Source organism: Sorex araneus, chromosome 1 (genome assembly GCF_027595985.1).
Source record: "Sorex araneus isolate mSorAra2 chromosome 1, mSorAra2.pri, whole genome shotgun sequence".
Lineage (NCBI taxonomy): Eukaryota > Metazoa > Chordata > Mammalia > Eulipotyphla > Soricidae > Sorex > Sorex araneus.
The window spans coordinates 121,622,534-121,650,315 of NC_073302.1; the positions used below are offsets into that span (position 1 = coordinate 121,622,534).

Sequence of the window (27,782 nt, forward strand, 5' to 3'; positions counted from 1 at the left end):
CCTGGCAATGCACAGGGATCATTCCTGGCTCTGCACTTAGGAATTACCCCTGGCAGTGCTCAGGGGACCATATGGGATGCCAGGAATTGAACCCAGATCGGCTGTGTGCAAGGCAAGCACTCTACCCGCTGTACTATCGCTCCAGCCCCAAGTGCAAGCATCTTATGTAGCTGTAGTTTGCTTCTCAAGATTTTGGGTTTTTGTTTCTTTGTTTTGTTGGTTAGGGGGCTAAAACCAGTGATGCTTAGGGGTTACTCCTGGCTCTGCACTCTGAAGTTACTCCTGGCGATGCTCGGGGGACCATATAGGATGCCAGGGCTTGAATCTGGGTCTGCTGCATGCAAGGCAAGCACCCTACCTGCTGTACTACCACTCCAGTCCTAGTTCTGAAGTTTCACCATTGCTTGAATTACTCCCTGGAGAACAGTTGTGTCTTCTTGTGGCCCTGCACTGAGACAGTGAGACAGGCGAGTACTGTCACCGCAGCTGTGAATGGGAGCATGCACACCTCCTAGGACATGTGAATCCATCCTGATACACGGTGGCTGTAGTGCAGGAGGCCCGCTGAAAGCTAGAGCTTAGTAAGAGGATTATCGCTGAAGACACAGCACAGGGCTCCCAGCCAGCGATCCAAACAGGGCCGAGCTAAAGAGAAAATGGACTTCCAGCCACACGGGCTTCCCCGTGTCTGAGTTTAGGAACTAAGTCTCTTTATTGATTCAATCCACATATCTAACAAAGAACACGACGAAGCAGCAGCCAATCAGCGCCACCGCAGATGCCGTGATCACCACGACGCCGACGCTCCCGGCCATGTTGACCAGAAAGCCCAGGCCACCCCCAACCAGGATCTGGGCCAGCTGCACCATGCAGGTGAGGGCAGCGCAGTCCAGACCCTGCCCTCTGCCACAGTTAGTGTCCGGGTCAGCTCCTTGGGCCTGCCGCTTCTGCAAAGGAAACAGAGGAACTGTGTTTGCTTTGTATCCGACTTCCCTTCAGGGACGAGGTGAAACAACTTTTCCTGCAAAGAGTCTTGGTTGCAGTTAGTCAACTCTGCTTTTTTGGGTGACAAAGCAGCGATAGTACCTAAATGAACTGATGTTCTGATATGGCTTTGTGGACAGCAATATTCTTTGAATTTTAGGTAATTTTCACGTGTCACAAGATATCATCCTTCTCTTGATTTTTTTAATCATTAAAAAAATTAGAAGTCTTGGGGCTGGAGAGATAGCACAGCGGGTAGAGCGTTTGCCTTGTATGTGGCTGAACCAGGCTCGATTCCTGGGATCCCATATGGTCCCCTGAGCACTGCTAGGAGTGATTCCTGAGTGCAGAGTCAGGAGTAACCCCTGTGTATCACCGGGTGTGAACCAAAAAGAAAAAAAAGAAAAAAAATTAGAAGTCTTAATTCACAGGCTGCATAGGTCTTATTTAGCCAGTAGGATCAAGTTTGCTAGCCCCTGACATAAGGTCACCAAGAAATTCCACCTTGCTGCTTGTGACAGTCATCCCTTCCTTCTCCAAAATCTTAAATTCCACCACTGATATCCCCATGGGTTCAAAGATTAGCATACAAAAATAATCTTCCTTAAGAAGTCACTGACTACAATGTAGAAGAAATTTCATACACAGGACTAGAGAAATAGTACAGTAGGAAGGGTGCTTGCCTTGTACACAGGTGACCCAGGTTTGATTCCTACTATTCTACATTGTCCTGAGCATCACTGCAAAATGCAGTTTTTGTTTTGCATAAAAACCAAAAACAAGTGAACTGGTCCAGGGGGCTGAAGAGACAGTATAGGGGTAAGGTGCATGTCTTAAATGCAGTAATCCTGGGTTCCGTTCCTTGGCATCACAGAATCTCCCAGTACAACTGGTTGCAGTCCCAGAGCCCTACCACCATGTCTAAGTTCCCAGCACCACAGGGCCTGGGAACCACCACATCCCTGGACTCTTGAATTAAACTGTATGGAAGGCTCCAGAACCTCCTGTGCACCACTTGGGAAGTCCAAGAAACAAAATCCCCCGAAATACTCGGTAGAGTGGTTATATTAAGTGGACCAGAGAGATGGTGCTACAGGCAAACTGCTTGCCTTGTACGTGCTCATCCCAGGTTCCATCCCCAACATCCCAGGTGGTCCTCCCAAACACTCTCAGGAGTGATTCCTGAGTGAAGAACCAGAAGTAACCCCTGATCATCATTGGGTGTAGCCCCCAAACAGAAAAAACACAGAGTGGTTAGATATAGTAGCCTAGGGAAGACAAGAAGAGAGTGCAGAGAGAGCTAGGTAGGAGTCCCTTCTCAATATACACTCTGTGAAGCACTGGGGCTGTTGAATCAGATGAACCGATTACATCTGTAAACTGGTTTATATGATAGATGAGCAGCATCCTCAACATCATGCTGCTGTCAAGTGGAGGAGGCAGGATTAGCATTCAGGTTGCTCTGAGTTCCAAGCTGATGAGCTTTTGCCTAGAACCACCTAAATCTCTCCAGAGACAGTTCTCTGATAGCTATCTCTTCAACGGCAAGCCCCATCATGGATGGAAACATTCATGATAATACTGTTAAGGAACGCAGTGAGCTGCAGGTCTTGATAGAAAGGTCATTGATGGCACACACCTTGCTGCGTGTGCCAGATCAAAAGACTGGCATGAAGGCCAGCTCATGGACATGTGTGCATGTCTTTAACAGTTTCATGCTGGGATGGAATAAGCTCTAAACTGTGCCCTCAGAATTTACATCACTGTTCCATATAAAGGGATATAAGCCTCTTTCCACTGAGTAAATATGCCAAATTCTGAAAAGAAGAGGTGACCTTTTTATTTTATTTTTGTTTGGGGGCCATAAATGGCAGTGCTCAGGGTTTAACTCCTGACTCTGTGCTCAGGAATCACTCTTGGCAGACTTGAGGGGGACTACCTGGGTGCTGGTCAGTAGCATGCAAGGCAAGTGCTCTACCTGTTGTACTATAACCCTGGCCCCAAACACAAACATTTTAGAGCAGAAATTCCCTGGCTGGTAGTCTTCTGGTTCCATCTAGAGCCTGAGCTCCACAGCAGAGAGCGAAGAGCTGGTAAGAGTGACACCCTGTGACCAGCATCCTTCCTACACAGGCTGAATTACTGAAACCTGGACTTCCATGGCCACTGTTGCTTAGGAGTTCCCCATCCCTGGCCAATAAATGATTCCCCCACTCCTCCCAGGCAGCAGTTGGAGGGTGGGTGCTGCAGGTGCATTTTTGGCAAATGTCTGAAGTTCTGGGTTCTCTTTATTTTTTCTTTTATTCTTGGTATGTATGTGTGAGTGAGAGAGAGAGAGAGAGAGAGAGAGAGAGAGAGAGAGAGAGAGAGAGACCCTGGAGTGCTCAGGGATCACTCACTCACCCACCATATGGTGTGCTGGGAATTGAATCGGAACTGCCCATGCAAAAGTGTTCCAATATCTGTACGACATATCCAGCCCTCGGTTCCCTTTTCCTTGTCTCTTTCTCTTTATTTTTTGTTTGGATATTTTTGGGGGGAGGGAGGGAAGGGGAGCACACCCTGCTGTGCTCAGGGCTACTTCTGGGTCTGCACTCAGGGGTCACTCCTGGAGAGCTCAGATGCAGGAAATTAAACACAAGGCCAGTGCCCTCCCTGCCCTAGTATTGCTCCCTCCCCAGGTTCCCTTTTTTTTTTTTTTTTCTCTTTTTCCTTTTCCATTTTTTTTTTTTAATTTTTCCCCCTCATCCCCCTTCCTGCGCCTCATAGTATGGTGTACTCCACGCCACGTTGGCCAGCGTGGGGCTTTTGCTTAGCTCATAGTCCAGAGGTGGCTGTTACATTAAGAACCTTCAATATTTCAACAAAAACTTACTGTTATTATTTGGAGTTTCCCCCCCAAGTCTGACCTGTTCAAATGGAACCCTTTCACATTGATGACAATTATAAATGTTAAGTCGGTTTTGGATTTCTGTATAAAGTCCTGGGAAAATTCTGCCAGAAACCAATTCCTAAAGCTGTCTCTGGTTCCCGCTTGTTCCACATCCACCGGCTCTGCAGGGGCATGGGCGCCCGGGCCGAAAACCCGGCCGGCCGGAGCCGAGCACGGGCCCGACTAGGGCTGGCTCTGTATCCTGCGGCTGTTTCAAGTTCAAAGCACACATTTTTTTTTTTTTTCCGCGCCACCAAGTTCGTACCTTCTCAACGGACCCACAAAATGTCGGACACCACGCCTTCTCCCGGAGGGGAGAGAGACCAAGAAGGAAGGTTCTTTCCTCCGTTAGCCGGCGTGGGGCAAAGGCTTAATTCACAGTCTCCATACATGGGTGCAGGCACTTGCTGGAACCCCAATTCCTAAAGCTGTCTCTGGTTCCCGCTTGTTCCACATCCACCGGCTCTGCAGGGGCATGGGCGCCCGGGCCGAAAACCCGGCCGGCCGGAGCCGAGCACGGGCCCGACTAGCAGGTTCCCTTTTTTTTGACTCAGAGCAGTGGGATGGCGTCTCACAGAGCTGTGTCTCCTTCTCTAAGCTGAACCATAAACAGACCCGCCCTCTGACTCTCCACTCCAGTCTGGGCTTCAGTGAGGAGGAAGAAGGGCTGGAAAGGGCCCGTCATTGACCAGACTATGGTTCCATATGGCTAAGCATTTTAGCATGGATTTTTTTTTTCTTTTTGGGTCACACCTGGCAATGCACAGGGGTCACTCCTGGCTCTGCACTCAGGAATCACCCCTGGCGGTGCTCAGGGGACCATATGGGATGCTGGGATTAGAACCCGGGTCGGCCGTGTGCAAGGCAAACGCCCTACCCGCTATGCTATCGCTCCAGCCCCTTAGCATGGATTTTTAAGAATCCTTCACTTTCTTTTTTTTTTTTTTCTTTGCTTTTTGGGTCATACCCTAAGATGCACAGGGGTTACTCCTGGCTCTGCACTCAGGAATTACTGCTGGCGGTGCTTGGGGGACCATATGGGATGCTGGGAATCGAACCCGTTTCAGCCACATGCAAGGCAAACGCCCTACCCGCTGTGCTATCGCTCCAGCCCTAAGAATCTTTCACTTTCATCTTTGCCTTCTACTCTCCCCAGTCTTCCGGTGAATTGACCCCTTACCCAGGGCAGAAGTTCAAAACACACCTGTTCCTCCTTCTCCTCCCGGTGGTACTCGGCGATGAGGTTATAGGGCACGGTGTACAGCGTACTGGACATCACTCCAAATGAGGCACAGAGAGCCAGAGTGGGGTAGACTCTGGGGAACAGCCCGATGAATCCTGTCCCCAGGCCAAACAGTAAATACCCCATGAAGTAAAGACCCTTTAATCCCACGTAGGAGACCAGAGCTTTCTGGAAGTCTGAGGGGAGAGAAAAAGGAGCGATTATAGCTGCCAGGGCCACGTGGCACTTACTAATTCCAGACCATCCTTTCTTGTGTGGATTCTCTCCTCTTAGGAGCCTTTTGATACTGCAGCCGGAACAAAAGAGGCTCCTTATCTGAGCTTGAAAACAGCTGGCATTTGGGAAACAGTTTGAAATCCTCTGCATAAAGGAGAGCTGCAAATTGCCTGGCTAAGTTAATTTTCTTCTCCTGGGGGAAAGACCTGGCATACAACTAATAGGATGCAAAAAAAAAAAAAAAGTGGTAGCAAAGTGCAGTGACTGTGGGATCTGGGATCTTGTGGCCCCAAGGCAGAGGGGGGAAATGGTTTTTCTGAATCCCAGGGTCAGCCAAGCAGGTCATAGGCAACCCTAATACATAGAGGTTACTCCTGGCTCATGCACTCAGGAATGCTCGGGGACCATATGGGATGCTGGGATTTGAACTCGGTTCGGCCGCATGCAAGGCAAACGCCCTACCAGCTGTGCTATTGCTCCAGCCCCTGCTGATTTATATTGACCCCAGGGTTCAAACTCAGGTAGAAGGAAGAGAAAACCACCAGATTCTATAGAATGACCTAAGTCATTCCATTTCTCTCCACCCCACCCCTCGAACCCCTGACCTAGAGTGCTGCCTGCACAGCTGAGAAGCTGGCAAAGGGCACAGTGCAAGAATGGGTGACACTGGGGCTGGAGCAATAGCACAGCGGGTAGGGCATTTGCCTTGCACGCGGCCGACCCAGGTTCGATTCCCAGCATCCCATATGGTCCCCTGAGCACTGCCAGGAGTAACTCCTGACTGCAAAGCCAGGAGGTAACCGCTGTGCATTGCCGGGTGTGACCCAAAAAGCAAAAAAAAAAAAAAAATGGGTGACACTGTCCCAGACTTTGCATCTTGTCCCTTGCTGGGAAGGGGATCACACTGCCCTCAGCACCTCTCATTGCTGGCTCCTTCACTCACCACAGACAAATTCCTGAATGTCTCAAAACCTCACCTTCCTCCACGGACATAGCCAAGAAGCCCCTTCTTAGGGGGGTTGCTGGCAGGATGGAATATAATCAAATGTGATATGTGTGTGGTTCTTTATATGGGGGTAGGATTTCCTGACCTCCTTCGTGTCACCAGGACTTTGGTATGTCAAAGTCTGAGTTCGAACTGACCCTTTAGAAGAATCCCATGGAGGGTCACACTCACATGAGTAAAGCGATGATGACACGGAGTTGATGCACAGACCCCAGCACCCCACCTCGACCCCTCTTTGGTAGATGAAAAACTCTGTGGAATTGTGTGCACTGTAGGGATCCCCATGGTACACGATCTGAAAGAGAGATTGGGGGGGTGGGCTATAAATGCAGTATGGCAGGAACCCCTTCTTATGGGCTTTGCTTCTCCATCCAACGGGAAGTAGCATCTCTCTGTCTCTTTCTCTCCAATGGGAAGTAGCCTCTCTGCCCACGGGACTCATGCTAGGTACAGAGCTTCTTCTCCCATGTCAAAATGACCTTGACTCAGTGACTTCTTGCCAATTGCATCAAGTCTAAGCAACATCTCCCTGGGTTAGTGACATCTATCCTTCAACTTCCTGTTATACCCACCTGACTTAGGCAATCCTATCACCTGTTCACCTGTTTTCAAACAGTCTAGATGGGTTTCACTCATCTACACACATGTCATTCCAATTTCTGCTCAGAATGTTTCTCCCCCTTCTCTCTCTCCAACTCCTATTCACCTTTCAAAGCCCAAATCACAATGTTCCTCCAATAGGAAACTTGCCACAAACACTACAGCTCACGTCGATATTTTCCCCTTAGTTCTTGGATTTGATCAAGTACTGCTCCCGCAGTTGTCGACAGTATTGTGACAACTATATTGACTTTGGAACCAGTGTGTGAATAAACAACTTGACAGTGCTCTTTCCAATAAGTCCACAATGTCCATTTTAGAGGTTAGTCCAGAAGAACCCCCACAGGGTCAACCATGGGACTGATATGCAAATCAATGAACATGTGTGTGGACACGTTTGTTACCTGGCCCATGAAATCTGTGAAGAAGAGCATGTTGGACAGAAAGGCAGTCCATCCAATGAGGTGGCTGATGCAAAGGTAGCGGTAGTGGGGAGGCATGCTCATCAGTGCCCTCAGCAGGGACTTCATGGTCATTGTCCTTGGAGTCTGGAATCAAACATGAAGCCGGTATCACCTTTGGTCCAGACAGCCAGCTCTAAAAGCCAGGGCATGCAGCTCATGTAGATCTGCCTGTTGACCATCACAGTAGGTCACCCTCATGATTTTAATTATACATGTATACTTAACTTTATTTACTCATTTATTTATTTGTTTATTTATTTATCGAATCACCACAAGATACAGTTACAAAACTATTATGTTTGAGTTTCAATCATACAATGATTGAACACCCATCCCTCCACCAGTGCACATTCTCTACCACTAATGTTCCCAGTATACGCTCCCCCTTTCCAATTTTCCCCCTGCCTCCATGGCAGACAATTTCCCCCATACTCTCTGTCACCTTTTGGGCATTATGGTTTGCAATATAGGAGTATACTTAACTGTTTACTGTGATACCAGAAGGGGAAAAACCAAAACACAGTGTGTGCTTTGGGTCAAAGGTGAAAAACAACCCAAACAACCAATGTTTGCTTTCAGATTTTTTTTTTTTGCGATCTGGGGTGGGGGATGACTCCCAAGTGGTGCCAAGAGCAACTGTGACTCACTCCCAGCAAATATTCGCCACCCTGTCAGATGGCTCAGTGTTAGGGCCTGAAGGCAAGGTACCACTAGAGACCGGTGGTACTGGGGTCACCAACTCCTGTGATATGGGAGACCTCCACAGCCATATGCCAGGGATAAAACCAGGGCATTCCTGTACTATTTCCTCAGCCCCAACATAACCTATCTTGGAATGAAAATAGCAACACATAAATAAAGCTCACATATCTAAGCCAGCCCATGAATGATTACAATTCTTAGATTGGGGGCGGTGGGGCTTGCTTTTGCTTTCAAGCTACTGGGGCACTGCCGGGTATTACTCCTGGCTGAGAGGGTAGCTCCTAGCAGTGCTCCAATGAACATGACATGCCAGGAATAAAACACAATTTACACATGCATAACACGTATGATGCTGCTATGTAATTCAAACACAACTCATGCATGCACAAACACAATTCATACTTGCGTAATTTATATATTCACACATGCATTGCCCTTTGAGCCATCTCCCTGGCCCATTGTTTATATTTTTAACAATTTTTAGCACAATTTTAAAAACAATTTTTAAAGCAATTTTTAACAATTTTTAACACAATTCATACATTAACACATGCATGGCCCTTTGAGCCCTGGCCCACTGTTTATATTTTTAACTCTGAAAGCGCAGCTGGTTGAATTCCAGGCTTGCTCTTAGATCTCCACCCCTGGTGTTAGCCCTTTGGTTATGTTACGCTACATGGCAAAGAGATTTTTGAAGCTATAAAAGGTGATTAATCAATCAATTTTTAGTTAATCAAAAGAGAAATTTCATGGGTGACCCTAACCAAATGGTCCAAACTCTTTTAAGAAATGAGAGTTTCTTCTAGCATGGTACATAAGGGAAGATAAAAAGTTACAAAATGTGAGGATTTCTAGCTTTGAATGGGGTGGGGAGAGGGATACAAATGGAAATGAATGGAGAATAGCCCCCAGGACAAAGAGACTCCTAGTCAACAGGCAGTAGGAAACTCACATTCTCTAATTCAGAAACTGGATTCTACCAGAATAGATTTAGAAGCCAATTCTTCTTCAGTTAATTCTCAGACGAGAATCCAGTTCTGCATTCATATTGATTTTAACATGTGAGAGCCTGAGCAGAGCCCACACAGACTTCCGATCTATTGGACTGTGAGATAATAAGTGGTCGATACATTTGTGGTAATATATTGGGTAACAATAGAAAACTGCTACATACAGCCAATCATCTCTCTCCTCTTGGGCAGATGCCTCCTCTCAATTTATTTCTCTGAGTCTGCCATTAATCAACGAATATAAATGAGCCCATGTTCAATTAGACATTTCTGTGGCAGGAAATTGTATTTATTCATTGTTATTTGTCATATAAATTGATTATTTTTATTCATCAATATTGTAGTATTTAACCTATTGACCATGCGTGATCTTGCTTTCTATACCTAACCAGTATTATAAATAAATTATATTTATAATTTAAGATTATAAATACTGGTTAGGTATATATTTATATTCCTTGGAATATAAATATATATATAAATATATATATACACACATATACATGTATATATACATATATATATAGCCCCAACTCTTTAACTTTTTAGTTTAGACTTAAATTATGTTAAACTAGAAACAACTTTTGACAGAATTTTGATACAACTGTTTTGAGAATAATTTTTTAATAAAACAGTCTTTCACATCATGTCATATAAGAGAAGAGTCCTTGGAATAATAAGCAGTACGGTTGCACTTACTATAAATATGAACCTATGAAACTATGATCTTCAGTGTGGAGGGGCAATGACTCTCTTTTGTCAACTTTTCTTTTTTTCCTTTTGAGTTTTTTTTTCCTTTGGGGCCACATCCAGCAGTGCTCAGGGATGACTCCCAGCTCTGCTCTCAGGGATCACTCCTGGTGGGCTCAGGGGGCCATATGTAATGCTGAGAATAAAACCAGGTTGGCTCATTGCAAGGCAAATGCCCTACCTGTTATATTTTTGTTCTGATCCCAACCTTTCTTTATTCTGATTCTTGACATAATGAGATTGAGTCTTGGTTCATTCATTTATAAGATGGTATTCCAAGACTTTCAATATTGGTTAACTATTGTGGGAATCCCTCCCCCTAACAAAAGCCCCCAAGCGTGGGATATGCCCCTAGGGAAATAGTTTAGGTATTAGAATGCACAGAGCTTGCAAATATGCACCCAGGAAAGCAAAAAATACCAGGAAAAGATAGAACAAATGACAAATACCTTCCTGTGCCAGGCAAGCATAGAATAAGATTGTTTAGGGTCTTTTAGATATAGGAACAATATGGGCAAAAACAAAATAGGAAATTGTCCCCACTTTACTCTTTTAAATGTGCCTGCTGACTAGCTATCATGTATCTATTATATATGAATGCCTCTGCCAACTCAGACTATGTCAACCTGGGTGGGGGGAGCAATTGGGTACTTAATAAATGTCCAACCCATGAGAACATTTTGGGCTCAAGCTTGGACAATTCTAAAGCATGGACAGTTCATATGTGTTCATTTATTTCCTGTTTGCTATTCTCATTCTCTGAGACCAGATGGCAGGATTGACAACAAACTATAATGGCATATTTTTCTTATAATTCTTCTTGCTGTTCTTAAAATTCTTATGTGATAGTACCTATGACTTTTTTTGTGGCAGGAAATTATATTTACTCATTGTATATTTGTCAAATAAATTGATTATTTTCACTCATCAATATAGTAGTATTTAACCTACTAACCATGACTGAACTTGTTCTCTATACCTAACCAGTATTACAAATATAGACATTTCCCTGGAATTAAGAAAAAAATACTCTTATGTGTGTACAGTCACTATCAAAGTAGTGACCATAATGGAAACTTAATGCAAACTTATGACTTTTTCCTGGATCACAGGAAGAAGCAGTTAAAGGTTAACTGTTAAAGCACTTGCTCATAAAACAATGTGGCTTTCATGCCTAACACTACATGATTTTACTTCACTTTGCTTCCCTTCTTTCCCAAAACAAAATTTTAAAATATAGATCTGGTCAGTGAGTATTTATCCTCATTCCAAATATTCATCTATGCTTTGGCCTCCTATATAATTTTCTTACAACTTTCATTAATCTAAATTTCCCTTCATGTCCAAAAAATGTGAGGTTTCAAATTGTGCTTAGTATTTCTCTAAAACTTGGAGCTACTGCAATTATTCGAAGATTCTGTGGTTTTTTAACTCAGAATGGACATTCAGATGGTATCCTCTTCCTGACTCATCAGAATCCTTGGTAAGGCCTCTTCAGTGGTTCCAAGTACCTGGGCGTTATTTTATTGCATGGTTTGTGCATGCACCTCGGTCAACTGGAGTTTGGATGTCCATGGATTTATAAACAAACAAACAAAAGCTACAAACCATAGGGGGAGAGAGAAATCTTATTAGAGCACGCTGTAGCCTCTGTGTTAAAGGGATCAATGAAGGCAGGGAGGGAGTGGTAGCTTTTAAGGAATCTGGTTGAACCGTGATAATTCAGGCCTATTGTTATGCAAACAACCCCCTTTATCTAGTTGCACAGCCTGGTTCTGGAGAGTAAGGACTGAAATAAACAGTAAACACCAGGGCCCTAGCTCATAGTAGAGAATCACAGGGCTTAAAAGGAAACTTTCTGATTTCACAATTGGAAGTGAATAAGAATTAGACTCTTGGTTTTGATCTAAGATATGCTACTTAGTTTTTATTCTTACATTTTTTTTCCCTAAGCCAAATAACAAAAATCAGCTGGAACCAGCGGCTTTTAAAAATCCATTAATAGTTAAGAGAATGTATCCCAGTGATGTTGACATTTATGGTCTTGGTATATAAAGTTATCTCACCTTACCACTATTTATGTTTATGTAGAGCTTTTAAAAGTATTGCTAATATGATCTATCTTCATTGATCATTCCAATAACACCGAAAAACAGACAATCCAAACCAACAAGAGAGGTCAGTCTTGTAAGAGATAGGAGATGAGATTCTTGCGGGCAGTCGAAAGTTCCATTAGACCAGAGGTTAAGTCTCTATGCAATTTGTTCTTAGAGCACTCAAAATTCTGACGGGCTAATTATAACAGCAGATAAACCTACTGTGTGAGTGAAAAATACTCCACCTAACTTTGCCTGAGTGATCTTCTATAACCTGAAATAAGACCTCATTGGTAAGTAAAATTACTTTTTCATTTTACAGAAATGTCAATATACAAATTCATACATTCCAGAGGTGGTGACAGTAGGATTTGAACATCCATATTCTTAATCTTTAGATCATTTACAAGATCCTGAGAGATGTTCATTAAATGAACTGCATAGGTTAACCTGCTAGGCCAGGGTGGAAATGTCTAAACCGCAGGTCGTCTAAGGCCCAGGGTCTGGCCCTGATATGTGATGGATCAGAGAGTATACTTGCTGGCTGCCTGTGGCTCATCTACCTGTATTGTATGGCCTGTGCACAATATAATAAATATCCAAATGACCCTTGGGTGAAAAATTAAAGAAGCCTCCACCCCTGTTAGAAGAATGCAAAGGTCTTCCACAACTTCTTTGCAGTGAAGAATTCTTTTGTACTCTATTGTACTCTTTGTATTGCATTCAAACTCAACTTGAAGAAGATACAGCTGTGTATCAGAGTTTTCCAAAAGAGCTTTCTACAACGATGGGTATGTTCTATATCTGCGCTGCCCTGTAGATCAAAGGAACATTTGCACATCTGAGATGCCACCACAAGACTAAGGGCTGAGTTTTAAATTTATTTCCATTCATTTTAATTTAATAGTTGTAAGGGCTATTGGCCATCATATGGTCAGCATGGTTTTAGTCTTTTCTCTTTGACTAGTTCATATTTACCTAGTTCAATTTCTCTGGCATTAAGTAGAACTTGCTTTAAAATTTTCACTGTCACTGTATCACTGTCATCCCATTGTTCGTTGATTTACTTGAGCAGGCACCAGTCTATATTCCTCCCTGCCCTGAGATTTTAGCAGCCTCTCCTCTCTATTCCTCCCTGCCCTGAGATTTTAGTAGCCTCTCTTTACTCGTCTTTCCCAACAAATGGAGGTTCTTTCAGGGTCAGGGGAATGAGACCATCGTTACTGTTTTTGGCATATTGAATATGCCATGGATAGCTTGTCAGGCTCTGCCCGTGAGGGCAGGATACTCTCGGAAGCTTGCCGGGCTATTTGAAATATATATATATATATATATATACACACACACATATATGTATATATATGTATATATATACATATATGTATATATATATATATATATACCCAGCTAGACTGGGGTGGAAATCATACACACACACACACACACACACACACACACATATGATTTGTTGCCTACTGTCTGAACTCCATCAATCATGGTGTGGTAATTATGGAAAATGGGCACGAAGACTTTAAAACTTTAAGCTAATTAATTCACTGGTAATTCATTGAAAATAAACAATATCAATACTATGACCATAATCAACTCATGAACTACAAATTCAAGATGCCTAACTGAATTGCCAACCTAAAGAATACTGCTGCCTTTTGGAGGAATGGTGATCAAAATCTAAACAGCGACAGTATTACTCATGGCCTACAAATGAAGCCAAGCTTTCTGTATTGTCTAACATTTCCCAGCTGGATTTATCTTCCTAGTTCTGATATCCTGTAAAGGTAAGAGACAGGAAATCAAAAGGGAAACGTGCACTTTTCATTAGGGTACAAAGTCTCAATCCCAAATGCTAGCTGTTGAGGATTCAATCAGACTTCACAAAACTCTTCTCATCAAATAAGCAAAAAAAAACAAAGAATGATGTAAAGAAGAAAGTCAAGAACATTTTCAGGGAAAAAAGAAGTTGCATCTTTACCTGGTCATCCAGATTTTTATTTTTCCCTCCTTGCATCACCAGCTCTGAATCTGCATAGCCATTTTTAGCCTTTTCAATGGACCCATACTCAAACACTCTGTCTGAAGACAGTGGAGGATCCTGGGTGGCTTGCTCTTCAGGAATGTCTTTTGCCACATCTGTAAGTGGGGCTTCAGGGATACTGCACAGATGAATAAGTAAACACAGAGTGAGCATCAAGGCAGAGAAGAAGAACATGACTTGGAACTCTGTGCCAAACACTCTTCCCAGCTCCAGATGGGACCAGTCAATGGCACCCAAAAGGTAGCCCAGGGCACCTCCAAAGCCTGGAAAGGAAGAAAGAGCTGTATTAGCATATGAAGTGAACCATCTTCCCTTTCTCACAGGCCCAGCCTACCCCCTCTCAGTCTGCAGAGGCAGAGGCAGACTGGTTTGCTTGGAGAGGAAGTATAGCCAGGGCTAATATAGAGGAAGCAGTGATGTAAGGTCCAGCTCTAATGGGCTGGATCACGTGCTGTAATTTGGATTTCCTCGCTCATGATATGATAGTAACCTGCTAGTAGGGTTGCAAATGGAAAATTAAATAGTACTAGACACTCAGTTCAGTGCTTGGTAAATACTGCCACCCTCAGGAGCAGTGTGCAAAGAAGACTTTGAAACTCAATTCTCTACACCAGTATTCCTTAACATTTTCATACCCGTGGACTGACATACTGGTCCTGCATACTGATCCATGGACTCGCAGTTACAAACAAAGTGGTAGACCAGTGATTTTCAACCTCCGAACTTACATAATGGCACCCATCCATGGTCTATGGATGGACTGGGGGCCAAAGCACACCACTCTACACTGTTTAAGATGAAAAATTCAGGACCTTAAAAGCTCCCAAGAAGAAACAATTTCTGATTCAAATACAATATCATCATTTCTATTATCACTTATCTAGTAATAAGCTTCTTAGGGCAAAGAAAGTTAAATTTGTCTTTGTTCCATTAGGAAATGAGAAAGAGACTTGTTCCAATTGATAACCAAAGGAAAAATAAGAACAAAAGTTCACACATGAATTTTTCAAAAGTTGACTATCGTTTTACAGGACCCTGACCTGGAATCTTTCTGGAGCCTGGTGTGTGTGTGTGTGTGTGTGCGCGCGCGCGCTGCAGCGCGCACGCGCGCGCATGGCTCTACACTCAGGAATTCCTCCTGGTGCTGTTTGGGGAACCATAACCCAAGTTGGGGGAACCATAACCAGAAACCCAAGTTGGCCTTGAACAAGGCAGGTACCCCACGGGCTGTGCTATTGCTCCAGCCTCTGGTGTTTATTGTTTCTGCTTAAATATGTGATATCTTAAGGGATACTAATGAAAGTTTTCTCTCTCCACCTAATGGTCCAATATTTGAAATCTTGCTATTGGTGACCTATTCTTGTGGATTATAGTCTTAAAATAGTGCACCTGGTAAGGGCAAGTCATTTTGTTTCTCAGCAAAGGGTGGTAAGTTCTTGGATGTTCCTCCCGGTGGCAGGATCCAGTGTTCTTCAGAGAATGGCAGCTGAAAAGACTTTGGGTTTTAGGTGTCCCAGAGCTACAGTTGGATGTAGCTAAATGCCATAACCAAATATGCCTTGATTTTGAATGTGTGTGTCATTGGGGAAATGATTCTAACAAACACCAACTTAACACTGGATGGAAACGTTTCAGCTTCATCTCTCCACTTTCAGGTATGAGGAGCAGCAAAGAGCTGTTAGAATTCACTCAAGTCTCTCCTTTTGGCTTCCTCTGTAGAAATCAAGGATATTTTCATCAAAGTTCTCCTCCTACACAAGGCCTGGTTATTAGCAAGGAAAGCTAATACCAATTCTCACACTTAGATCTAGGCCTCCTTTCTCTCCACCAGCAATGCAAACCTCACTGTGGCTCCTGGATTCAATCCCCAGAGTGTGTGACAAATCATGAGTAGGATTATCCCATGATGTCCCCTGACACATAAGATAAGAAGTCTTTACAAGGAAAGGCCATCCAGGGATCCAGCTGACCCTTCCCAGAGTCAAGCTTGCATTCAACCTCAGCCGGGGCCAGAGGAGGGGGAGCAAATAGCTGTGCAGACAGATGTTATATTTCACAGCTAATGATACTATTTGAATAACGGTTCATTCTGGAAGAAGCCCAAGTGTACAGAAATATGTATTTTTTCCCTTTAGGTCATTACTGGGGCAGTTTCAGGACAAAGGAATGTAAAGTGGATCTATCTGAATCAGACTCTGCACCCGTCACATGCTTGTAATTGCCTCCCTGCTGGCCATTCTTCATCCAGAATCATGCACTCAAATGAAGAGATCATCAGGTACTGCTAGGTGCTACCTCAGAGTAAAGATCCCTCACATTCCTTTGGGGCCTGTGACAGAGTCATGTTGGATCTTTTCTAGTTTATGAAAAAATAACCCCCAAACAACTCCTAACATGCACAGAAAATAAGGAAATACTAAAGAGTAAATTTAAATATCAACTATTAGATAAATATCTATGTATGTATACACGTATGTGGGGGGGTGTGTCTGGTGTGTGAAAATTAGAAATCAATTACAGTTATTCCTTTAGTAATAAATAGAAATTCATTGATTGCTTGACTGCCACTACAATAGAAATTCATAGATTACTTACTCTAACCAAAAATTCTGCTAGGTGCAGTAGTGAATAAGACAGATATAAAATGCCTTCTCAGAGCTTAAGGAATAAAGAAACATTAGTAAAAATGACACAGATGATCTGGTTGTGGGAAGACTGTTTTTTCTTTAGAATTACAAAGCACCTGTTCTCTTAAATGATGGCATGATCACATATGTAAAATATAGACACACCACTATCTATAGTGTAGCTTGACACCACCACTCCACCTTGACTTCTACCCAGCCCCCTTTCCAGTTCAAATGAGCCATGATGCTACCTTACTTTCAGAGAGAGCTTGTCATTTCTTGATCACTCTGGACATCACTGAGTGCAGGAAGGAGGTTAAGTGATATACATGATACCCTTTCAAGTAACAGTGCTGCATAAAGTAACAGTGCTGCAAACCACAGTGCCTAGAAGAAAAATGGGGGAGAGAGAGAGAGAGAGAGAGAGAGAGAGAGAGAGAGAGAGAGAGAGAGAGAGAGAGAGGCAGGCTGGGGGTGGAAGTGGGTAGATGTAGGGGAAACTGGGGACATTGGTGGCAGGAAATATACACTGGCGAAGGTACAGGTATTGGAACGTTGTATGACTGAAACTCAGTCATGGTAACTTCATAAACGTAATTCGATTGAAAAAGTGAAAATATAACATATTGCATAAAATCCTACTACTGAAGTTGCTAAGTATATATATTATATATATACACATTATATATATTATGGGCTGGAGCGATAGCATAGTGGTAGGGCGTTCACCTTTCACATGGCCGACCCGTGTTAGATTCCTCCGCCCCTCTCGGAGAGCCCAGCAAGCTACCGAGAGTGTCGAGCCCACACGGCAGAGCCTGGCAAGCTACCCGTGGTGTATTGGATATGCCAAAAACAGTAACAATAAGTCTCACAATGAGAGACGTTACTCTTGCCCGCTCGAACAAATCGATGAGCAACGGGATATAGATTATATATATTCAACTTTGGCAGAGATTGCCATTATCTTTCTAAGGAATTGTACCAGTTCAAAACTTCATAGCTAATAGAATACTTGTTTTTATTCTTCCTCCATGACCCCCCAAAAATGCATTTCCATGATTCTGATTTTCAAAAGCCCTTCAACTCCAAAACCATAGAGCTAGGTGGAACAGAAAATGTGATTCGTGAGCAGGCCAGACTAGACAGAGCTTCACACATTTCTTTGTGAATCCCTCAGGCACTAGAGGCTCCATGTCTTGCTGTGTGGGCCTGATTGCTTTGGAGGGTGGAAGGTGGGAAGCAGGACCTCCTTCAAGTGGGTTGAGGGAAGAACCCCAAAGGCAGAAGAACCAATGCCTTATTTCCTGGTTAGATCCTGAGGGAGAGGACCAAGGCCCTGAAGAAGTGGATCTAGAGTTGATAAGGGACTCTGTTGGGTGGTAGGTATGGATGGATTCATCCAGTGCTCACAATACCCTTTAAAAAAGACATTGTAACTGATTCACATAATTAGTAGTGATTATAGTCTAGAGAGTTACCTTAAACACTGAATTAGTAGAGATGTTAACAGCTCACAGAGAGAAGACAGGCTTAAGTTCCTGTCAGCTCTAGTCACAACATCCTCATCAACGTAACAACACAAAATCTTACTTTCCATAAACTTCTGTGTAAAGATGTCTGACTTAATGTAGAGTGTTAATTCATGACCGTTGAACCTACGGCCAGCAGCTTTACTACTTATGTCTGAACAAAGCTCATTGAACACGCATATTCTCTCCACAAGGCACATGACTCTGTTCTTGAACTTATGAACCCAAGACAGCACTTCACAACACTACTTTTGAGACCATTTACACAGTGAATCTGCCAGAACAAAAAAAAAATTGGCACCAAATATATCACAACATTCTTGTTTATAGCATGAGATTCAAAACAAGAAAGCAGAGTTTCCTCTTGATGAGCTTCAGCTGGGAAGGGGAGCGCAGAGCGGCTCCCTTCTGCCCTGCCCTTGTCTGCAAATGATCACAAATGAGCTGCCAGGACTGACTTTGCTGTTGTATATAAATCTGAGTGAGTGGCTGAATCTGCCAGGACAGAATCTCTACGTAACGGGGACCCAATGTATTTCTATATCAATTAGAGTAACAAGGAAACTCAAACAGAGTTTGCAGCTCACAGACTTCCCCACACCCTTCTGTGGCGGAAGGAAGAATATACTGGTCTGGGTATGGCCAAGGAGACTATGGTGTTCAAGGGCTGGTATGAGAGAATGAGAGAGAACTCAACTAGGAGTTGGTGAGAAAATAGACATCCTGGAAAGTGTCCATGTGAACACACGGCACTAAAACCCTCCCTGCCCCTCAAACTCTGTCCCTTTAAGCCTCCAGAATTTAGATATGATTGTTGTGGAAGAGGGTGAAAGAACATTCCAAACTAAGTCTGAATTTCCACCAATCTGCAGCAATAGGGCACAGGTCAGAAGCAATTTATTTAAATTTGAGGTTTGGGGATTCCCACATAAACAGGTTAGACATACAGATGCATACAATGCTATCCATTTCTAAGCACTTATGTTGCAAGTTTGGCAATTTACAGTAAAGTCAAATTCCTCTCCATTATTGAACAAATAAATGCAGGAAACTGTGAGAGTATGCTGGCTAGAGGAGGAAAATGCAGAGGCTGCAGTTTGTGCTCGTGGCTGATAGCTGTTGATGTCTGCTAATATGCCTATGACAATAATGTTTTCTAGAAAAGCACTCACCTTAATGATTGTGTCATTTTCCCCAAAGCCAGTTTTTTGGCTTCAGCACTTGACTGACTAATGGTATCCAATAGCTGATGAGACTCTGGAAGCGTCACATTTTCTGACCTGACAATTATCTGGCTCTTGTTTCTGTTCTTGCTTATAGATTTGAAATTATGTGAAAATCACATATTTATTATTTGGCCTGATTTGGGAGCCATGCTTGGCTTTCTGCAGTTCTTGGTGTCAATAATATTTTTGCACCAAATTGGGGCAGGTAAACCCGTGAGAATTTAGCAAAATGCCTTAACTCTTCCTAAGAGTGCCCCAGAAACATGAAGCACCAAGAGGAGATAGAAGAAATCTGGGCTTAAGGTCTTGAACCATGTGGGTGAACCCTTGTGAGACTATGCGGGGGCTCCCAGAGCTGCTACAGGACCAGTACTAAGCCAGTCTTGGTCAATTCTGCTCAGGGGTCATGGATGGCATCTTGCCTGAAGGAAATCACCCTCAGATGGACCACCCATAGGACCATCCTTGGTCAAAGGAAAAAGAGCCAGTCTGGCCCAATGCCCCTCCTTCATATCCCAGATGGACAGTTCTGAGAGGTGCTTTCTTAGGCTCTATAAGGCACTAAGATGTTCCCAGAATAGAGACCCCCTTTCTGTGATGCTGCTGGTCTAGCTCCATTCCATTCTCCCATTTCCTCACTCTCACCCTCTGGAGGGCTGGAGCGATAGCACAGCAGGTTGGGCGTTTGCCTTTCACATGGCTGACCCGTGTTCGATTTCTCTGCCCCTCTCAGAGAGCCCAGCAAGCTACTGAGAGTATCGAGCCTGCAAGGCAGAGCCTGGCAAGCTACCCGTGGTGTATTGGATATGTCAAAACAGTAATAATAAGTCTCTCAATGAGAGACGTTACTGGTGCCTGCTCGAACAAATCAATGAGCAACGGGATGACAATGACAGTGACAGTTACACTCTCCGGACATCTTAATAATCTGTCTGCAGATACACTCTGCTTTGGGAAATAGCTTCTTCTGTTTGTTTGTTTCTTTGGGGGGTCCACCCAATGATGCTCAGAAGTTATTCCTGGCTCTGCAGTCAGGAGTTACTTTTGGCAGTGCTTAGAAGTCCACATGGGAAGCTGAGGAATCAAACCCAGGTTCACTGCAAGCAAGGCTAACATCTTACCCACTGTACTATCACTCCAGTCCCTGGTAAATAGTTCTAAGAAGAACCAGACAAAAACACAAACAATGTCTTCAGTTGGCTGGTTAACTGATTGGCTTGTTGGCTGAGAGATTGCTTGGGTTTTGCCCCTAGTCTACCACAGCTCAGCAGTATGACTTTGGGTCAGTCACATGACCTTCAGCTACTCAGCTTCCTCAATAGTAAAATTACAGTCCTTGAATAGAATATTTGTCCCACTAATATTTCTTAAACAACTCCAGAAATTACTCATGGCATGTGGAACAATGGACAGCAAATATAATGTTCCTGCCTTCAAAGATTTCATATGCTTATTACAAAGGAAAATAATAAATAATAAACAAGTAAATAAATAAGACACGGCCAGGTAATGAAAATCACATCACTGAGGCGGGACCAGATAAAGTAAGGATTATAACAGAGCAAGGAAGAAAACCAGGCTGATTGGTATAAAGGGAAAGGTTGGAGCCAAGAAAAATCTCTTCCATTGCCTCTTGCTCAAACATATCTCTGAGATCTTCTGTGAGGTATATGAATCACACTTGAATGGAAAATAGGGCAGTTTAAAAGCATTCTCTAATTTGCCCTAAGTCATTCAGGGCACCTTCAAAATTGAAATCCTGTCTCCTCAGTTTCTGCTCTGGCCACATCCTTTCCAAGCTGCCTGGATGAAGGGATGTGAAAGGTCACCACAAGAATAAAATTTAATGGGACCAATCAGATGAGCAGATGAGAGAAAACCACTCATACAACCATAGGAGGAAGAAGGCTTTAACTCTACTTTAAAAGGTTAAGCAGTTGGGGCCAGAGAGATAGTACATAGAGAGATAGTACAATACTACCTTGCTCATGGCCTATTTGGGTTTCCCCACATCCCATATGGTCCCCCAAGCACAACAAGCAGTGATTCTGAGTATAGAGTCAACAGTAAACCCTGGGCATTACAGGGTATGGCCCAAAACAAAAAAAATTGTTTTAATTAAAAAAAATTAAAAATAATTAAGCAGACTCAAATAAGAAATATGGCTTTCAGGGGTTTTTTTTTAAAGGTTTGGTCAAAGAACCCATGTCTAAACTTCAGTTTAAGACTGTTCTTGTTCTTAATTATTTCAAATCAGGGTTGGGTTGGGTTTTGTTTTAATTTTTATGCATACTTTGAAGTATTAAGAAAAGAATTAGAAGAAGAGTTAAGAGGGTGAGTTTAACAAGATACCCGTTGTTTCCAAGAAGCACAAGGGTCAAATTCCTGGCTGACTCACCACAAATGAAACTTTTGCAAGCCTGGGAAGGGGAGAGGAAGTCACATAAATGTGAAGGTTTGTTGTTGCGTTCTTTGAAATGGCTTTTTGCCCTGGGCCTGTGACCATTTGCCAAGACACTAGCAAATAGCCATGGAATAAAAATTCAAAATCCTTTGAGAAAACCAAAGTCCAGACCTAGAGAAGGGCCTCAGCAGTTAAGAGGAAGCAAGATTGGAACCTGGGGTTCTTTTCATGTCTCTCTCAGGCCTTCTGAAGCAGGACAGAGCCTACAACTAAGGAGAACAGGACCTGGTTCACTGTAGCAAAAACGTACTCCACTAGAAGCATTTTGACAGAAAGGAGAAACTCCATATGTACTCCATATGCACAAGACGAAGGACAGAGATGGGGCCGGCAAATCTACCCTGGTCACACATACACCAGTGATGGAGCACTTCAAAGTCCCCTTTAAAAATGAGGCGGGGCTGAGGAGATACACATTCCTGGCATGTGGGAGGCCTGGGCCAGGTCAGGAGGAGCATCTGAGTATTTCTGGGCTTAGTCTCTAAACCAAAATAAATCACTGTAAGAGGCAGAAGCTGGAGGGTGAATTTAGCCAGACGAAGGAGGATAGACACAGAATGATCTCTCTCATATGTGAGATATAGAGAGACATCATAAGGGAATAACAAAGTCGTAAAGGTAAATAAAAGAAAGAACAAAACTGTTTTTCAGTAGGAAGTTTGCCACTGGATTGGAGGTGGGGTGGATGGATAATTAAGGAAGGGAACGATCATGATCACGACCATGAAATCCCATTACTCACTGATTTCTCAGGCAGGTTCACTAACCTCTCATTTTGTCCTTTCCCTGAGATCTTTGAAGTCTATCTCGACTTGGCCCTCCTAACAATGTTGCACTGGGGGCTCTTTCAGGATCAGGAGAATGAGATCCAGCTTGTTACTTGATTTAGCATATGAATACACCATGGGAAGCTTGCAAGGTTGTCCCATGTGGGCAGGAAACTCTCAGAAGATTGCCAGTTTCTCACAGAGGGAGAAGTAGGCTATAAGATATCTCGTGGCCACTTTGCGGCCGCACGCTTCTGAGAGCTTGCTTTTAAGTCTCTCTCTGGATGTTGGCCGTTGATGGGATTACACACACCTGGGTTCCTCTGCCGGTACCTTCATGCATGAGGCCTGTCCGAATGTGTGGAGAGGGGTCTGGAGCATGGCTGTAGCTAGGTTCCAGTGGTCTCTGGCTGCTGGGAGGTCTGCTCGGGGTGGGGAGGGAAACTGGAGCCCATCCCCTCCGAGGAGCCCCATAGAGGATAGCCAGGCATGCGGGCAAGAGACTCTCTGGGGAAGGAAGTGAACACTAGGATAAAAGGGAAGGAAAAAGTGCCTTCTTCAGAGACAGACTGGGGAACAGGAGGGAAACTGGGTATATTGGTGGAGGGGAGTGGACACTGGTAAAAGGATTGGTATTGAAACATTGTATACCTGAAACTTAATAATGAATAATTTTATACCTATGTAATTCATGGTAATTAAAAAATATACAAAGAGAAATGATTTAGGACCAGCATCATCCTGTAGTCTTAGAACAGTTCTAACTGTCTATAAATGCAGGCTGAACATTAGCCTCATTGCTCAAAATGAAAGACAGGGCAACAGCCCAAGAAATGAAGAGAACCCCCGTTGTCTTTCTGGCAGGGACTTTTCAAAGCATGAGGCTGAGGAAATGCCAACTCTTTACATAACTAAGAAAGCTCTAACCCGTGTGTATGTGTATGTGTGTGTGTGCGTTCCTTTTCTTGATTTATTTTAATATTATTTTAAAACATGGTGCTTAGATACCTGCCACAGAATAATTTAGACTGCTGATTAAAAATGCAAATGTTTAGCCCCAGCTCGAATCTATTGAATCAGAGTAATCGGAAGAGAGTTCCAGGAAGTTGCATTTTAAAAACTCCTCAGAAATGCATTATTACAAATTGAAAATAAAAAGTAACAGAATCAGTAAAGCGCACAAGGCCTCTTTTCTTTTCCCTGAAAATGTTTCCCCAAATGATTCTTTTGAACGTTCTTATATAAACTTCCTTTTGCAAGTTTGCCACAGTCCAGTCACAAGCTAACTTTAGAGAAAGACACTAGGAGACGGCTCCCTCGTGACGGGCGCGTTCCATCAACTGGCCCAATTCATTTGAAAACCCTCGACAGGCAGAGACACCACATGCATTCAACAGAAGCATAGCCCTGTCTGAGGAGCCGAAGGCAGCTTCCAGAATAGTTCATACCTGTGAAGAGGGCATGGTAGTGGAGGCCTCTTTCCTTATCGTGATGAGAACAGACATCAAACAAGTAGGCTTTGATTGGCCCATCAATGAAGTCAGCAGCAAAATCAAAGAGAACCACACCTATCATGGTGATGCTTATGGCTCCAATCAGCTTCTTCTGGGGATCAGCAATCAAAGCTAAAAGAGAAAGAAATCTCGGTCTCTAGCTAGAGAGATGGTTCAGGGTGTAAGGTGATTCTGATGTCATGCCGGTGATTCTGATTCCATCCCAGGAAACACAGCATGCTACCCTGAGCACATGGGTGCCGTCCTCAAATTTCCTCCAAATAAAAATAAACATCTAACATCTTCTAAAGCTTGGACTCAAACGATCCACATTTTAGTTTCCAACAAAATTTTCTATTATCAAATTCTCTCCCTTTGTATCCATTTGGTGTTGCTCTTTCAATAAAAAAAGACATCATTTTTTCTGCAGGTTTTAAAAATTATGCAAGTTAGTGTCCTGAAGAAGCAGAGTTATTGAGACAGAAAGTAGATTGAGCGAGTGCCTAGGACTGACAAAGTGGAGGGAAGGAGAAAGTAATTGCTAATGGTTACCAGATTGCTCTGGGTGGGAGAGATAAAAATTTATGAAATTAGTGATGCTGGTTGCACAGCCTTTTAGATATACTGGAAAGCATTAGGTTGTACACTTTTAAGTGGTGACTTTTCTGGCATGTGAGTCATAGCTCTTTAAATCAAGCAGTTTTAAAAATTCTGCATCCTCATTAGAGCCATTCCAAAGACAAAGTAATGCTAGGAAACCAGAGATGAGAACAGTGAGGGTCCCCCGAGCTCATCCTTTAGGCACTTTGACAGAGAAAGGTCTTGTGCCCTGACGTGTGCTCTCAATCTTCAGCTGAAATGAATTTCAGGTGCCAGAGCCTTTTCTCGGAGTCCTGTCAAAATATTTTTGGAATCTGAATCTGCGGATCTGAGGCAGGCTTGGGAATTGGCATCTCTCATAGTTCTCTCATTGCTGCGTGTCTGATGCCCAGATTTTGAGGAGCACTGATTAATGGGGGCATGTTGTGTGTGCTCATCTACCTCCAGTTCAATGAATGGAGAGCAACTTTGCAGTTTTAACTGCAAAATAAGGAGCAATGTATAACTATACCACAATTTACCCAATTAATCACAATAATTTTTCCTTACTTTCCTTTTTTTGAAACAAAAATCTTCTGTAATATGTGCATGTTTTAAAAATTGCAGTATAAAAAAAGTGAAAAGGGCTGGAGCAATAGCACAGTGGGTAGGGTATTTGCCTTGCACGAAGCCGACCCGGGTTCAATTCCCAGCATCCCATATGGTCCCCCGAGCATCGCCAGGAGTAATTCCTGAGTGCAGAACTAGGAGTAACCCCTGAGCATGGCCAGGTGTGACCCCAAAAGCAAAATAATAAAAATAAGTGAATGATGTGACCAGAGAGATAATATAGGGCTTAAGGTGCTTGACTTACATGTTGTCAGACCCAACGACATGTGTTCCCCCAAGGACTGCCAGGAGTGATGCCTGAGTGCAGAGCCAGGAGTAAGCCCTGCAGAGCATAGTCCAAAGCTCTCCCCAAAATAATAAGTGAAAGAGAGGTCCACCGGTCCCTTCCAGAACTCCATTCCACCCCATACCACACCTCTGCTACAATAGTTCGAGGCAACTATTTTTGACAGGTTTCTTGTAAATTCTTCCAGAAATGTCCTACATTTATAGTATGCATGTCCTATTTTGAATATATATATAAATAATAACTGATAATTATCTGGACTCATTTTCCACTCTGCCCACTTGGAATGTAATATTATTCAATGCAACTTTTTAAAAAGGATTTTTAAAAATATCCTTTTGCAAATGCAACTATTTTTTTTGGTTACTAATCATCAATTCATTGATGACTCATTAAGGGCTAAAAAAGGGTTTTTTTTAAATTGTTATTACTAATTCCGGACTAGAGTGATAGCACAGTGGGTAGGGCATTTGCCTTGCACGTGGCCTACCCGGGTTCAATTCCTCCGACCCTCTCAGAGAGCCTGGCAAGCTACCAAGAGTATCCTGCCTGCACAGCAGAGCCTGGCAAGCTATTCGATATGCCAAAAACAGTAACAAGAAGCCTCACAATGGAGATGTTACTGGTTTCCGCTCGAGCAAATCGATGAACAACGGGATGACAGTGTTACAGACAGTGCTACCACTAATCACCAACTCATTGATGACTAACTAAGGGCTAGAAAAAAAGTGCTCACTGCAGTTTTATGCCCAAAATTTGCACCACTAAAATGTTCCCTTGTGCTGACAGGCCGATTCCCACACTCCCCTCATAGACTATGTAAAGCAATGAGCAGAATTAACTCTTGTTTTGACACAAAGGAATGTTATAGAAAATACCTTAAAGTCATTTAACAGTTTGTTAATATGACAAAGTACTAAATAGAATATAAAGGGCTCCCCAAAAGACTCAGCATTGCTGACAAATATGTAAAAATGTCATTGGTACAAGATAAAACTTAAATCCTATTTGTAAATGCTCACAAAAATAGACAAAAAACACATTCTGGTGTTTTTTTTTTTTCTTTTTTGGGTCACACCTGGCGATGCACCGGGGTCACTCCTGGCTCGGCACTCAGGAATTACTCCTGGCTCGGCACTCAGGAATTACTCCTGGCGGTGCTCAGGGGACCATATGGGATGCTGGGAATCAAACCCAGGTTGGCTGCGTGCAAGGCAAACGCCCTACCCGCTGTGCTGTCGCTCCAGCCCCCAAAATAACACATTCTGATGTTTCTAAAAAGTAAAGACTCCAACCACAAAAACTGGGGTCGTTCAAATGTGGAAATTCGATGGAATCAAGAAGAGATGGTGAGTTGCTCACCAACTTCTGACTAAGCGCCCCCCACCCCGGGGAATTCACCCTCTTCACCAATTGGGTAGCAGGAGTGGTCCCCTTGAGTGCCCACGGGTGCAGTGCACTGACCTGATACCACCGCGTCCCCGTTGAGGTACAAAGCCATTCCCAAGAGCATCAGGACGCCCAGCGTGAGGATGTAGGGTCTCCGCCGGCCCCACCTGGCTCTGCAGTGGTCGCTGGCTGATCCCGCCACGGGCTGCAGCAGGAATCCCAGGACGGGGCTGAGGAGCCACACCACGCTGTACAGGCCCCGGGGCAGGCCCACGCTGAGCAGCACCGGGGTCACGTAGGCCGCCTCCACGGCATAGCAAAACTCCCGGCCAAACATGGCCAGGCTGTGCATGACCAGTCTGCCCGTGGACCTCTTGGGAGGCTCCAGGGAGCCAAAGGCACCATCCTCGGCCAGGGATTTATAGGTGTGAACGCCAGGCTGCCCAGTGCTGTCGCTGCCCATGGCCACTGGGTAAGGAGCCTGCCCGCAAGTCCTCCACCGCCGTGGTCCTGGGGTCTGGGCTCCTGGGGTCTGAGCTGGCATGGCCAGCAGCTGTGGCCAGCAGCCCACTGAGCGGGCCAGCGGGAGGAGGGGCTCAAATTCTTTCATGCCTCTAAGATCACAAGTTTAGAGGAGGGGGAAGGGGCGGGGCGCGGCAGCGTGACGGGGATTAGCTACAGAGATCTTGCAGGCTCCTCAGAAACGTTTTCCAACTCTCCTTTGTGCTATTAT

At 43.8% G+C, this 27,782-nt stretch overlaps 1 protein-coding gene across 2 annotated transcripts; it reads right to left on the minus strand.

Annotated features, from left to right (window-relative positions):
• Positions 1-719: 719 nt before the first annotated feature.
• SLC45A2 (solute carrier family 45 member 2) lies at positions 720-27,512 on the minus strand. Of its 2 annotated transcripts, none has more exons than XM_004605560.2 (7): positions 27,125-27,512; positions 24,121-24,297; positions 13,994-14,319; positions 7,386-7,529; positions 6,553-6,676; positions 5,121-5,335; positions 720-944 (listed from the first exon to the last, which is right to left on the minus strand). In XM_004605560.2, exons 1-7 carry the CDS (start codon positions 27,510-27,512, stop codon positions 720-722), a joined length of 1,599 nt encoding a protein of 532 aa, XP_004605617.2. The 2 variants fall into 2 exon arrangements, with proteins under 2 accessions (XP_004605617.2, XP_004605616.2); XM_004605559.2 differs by having other exon boundaries at positions 720-947.
• Positions 27,513-27,782: the final 270 nt, after the last annotated feature.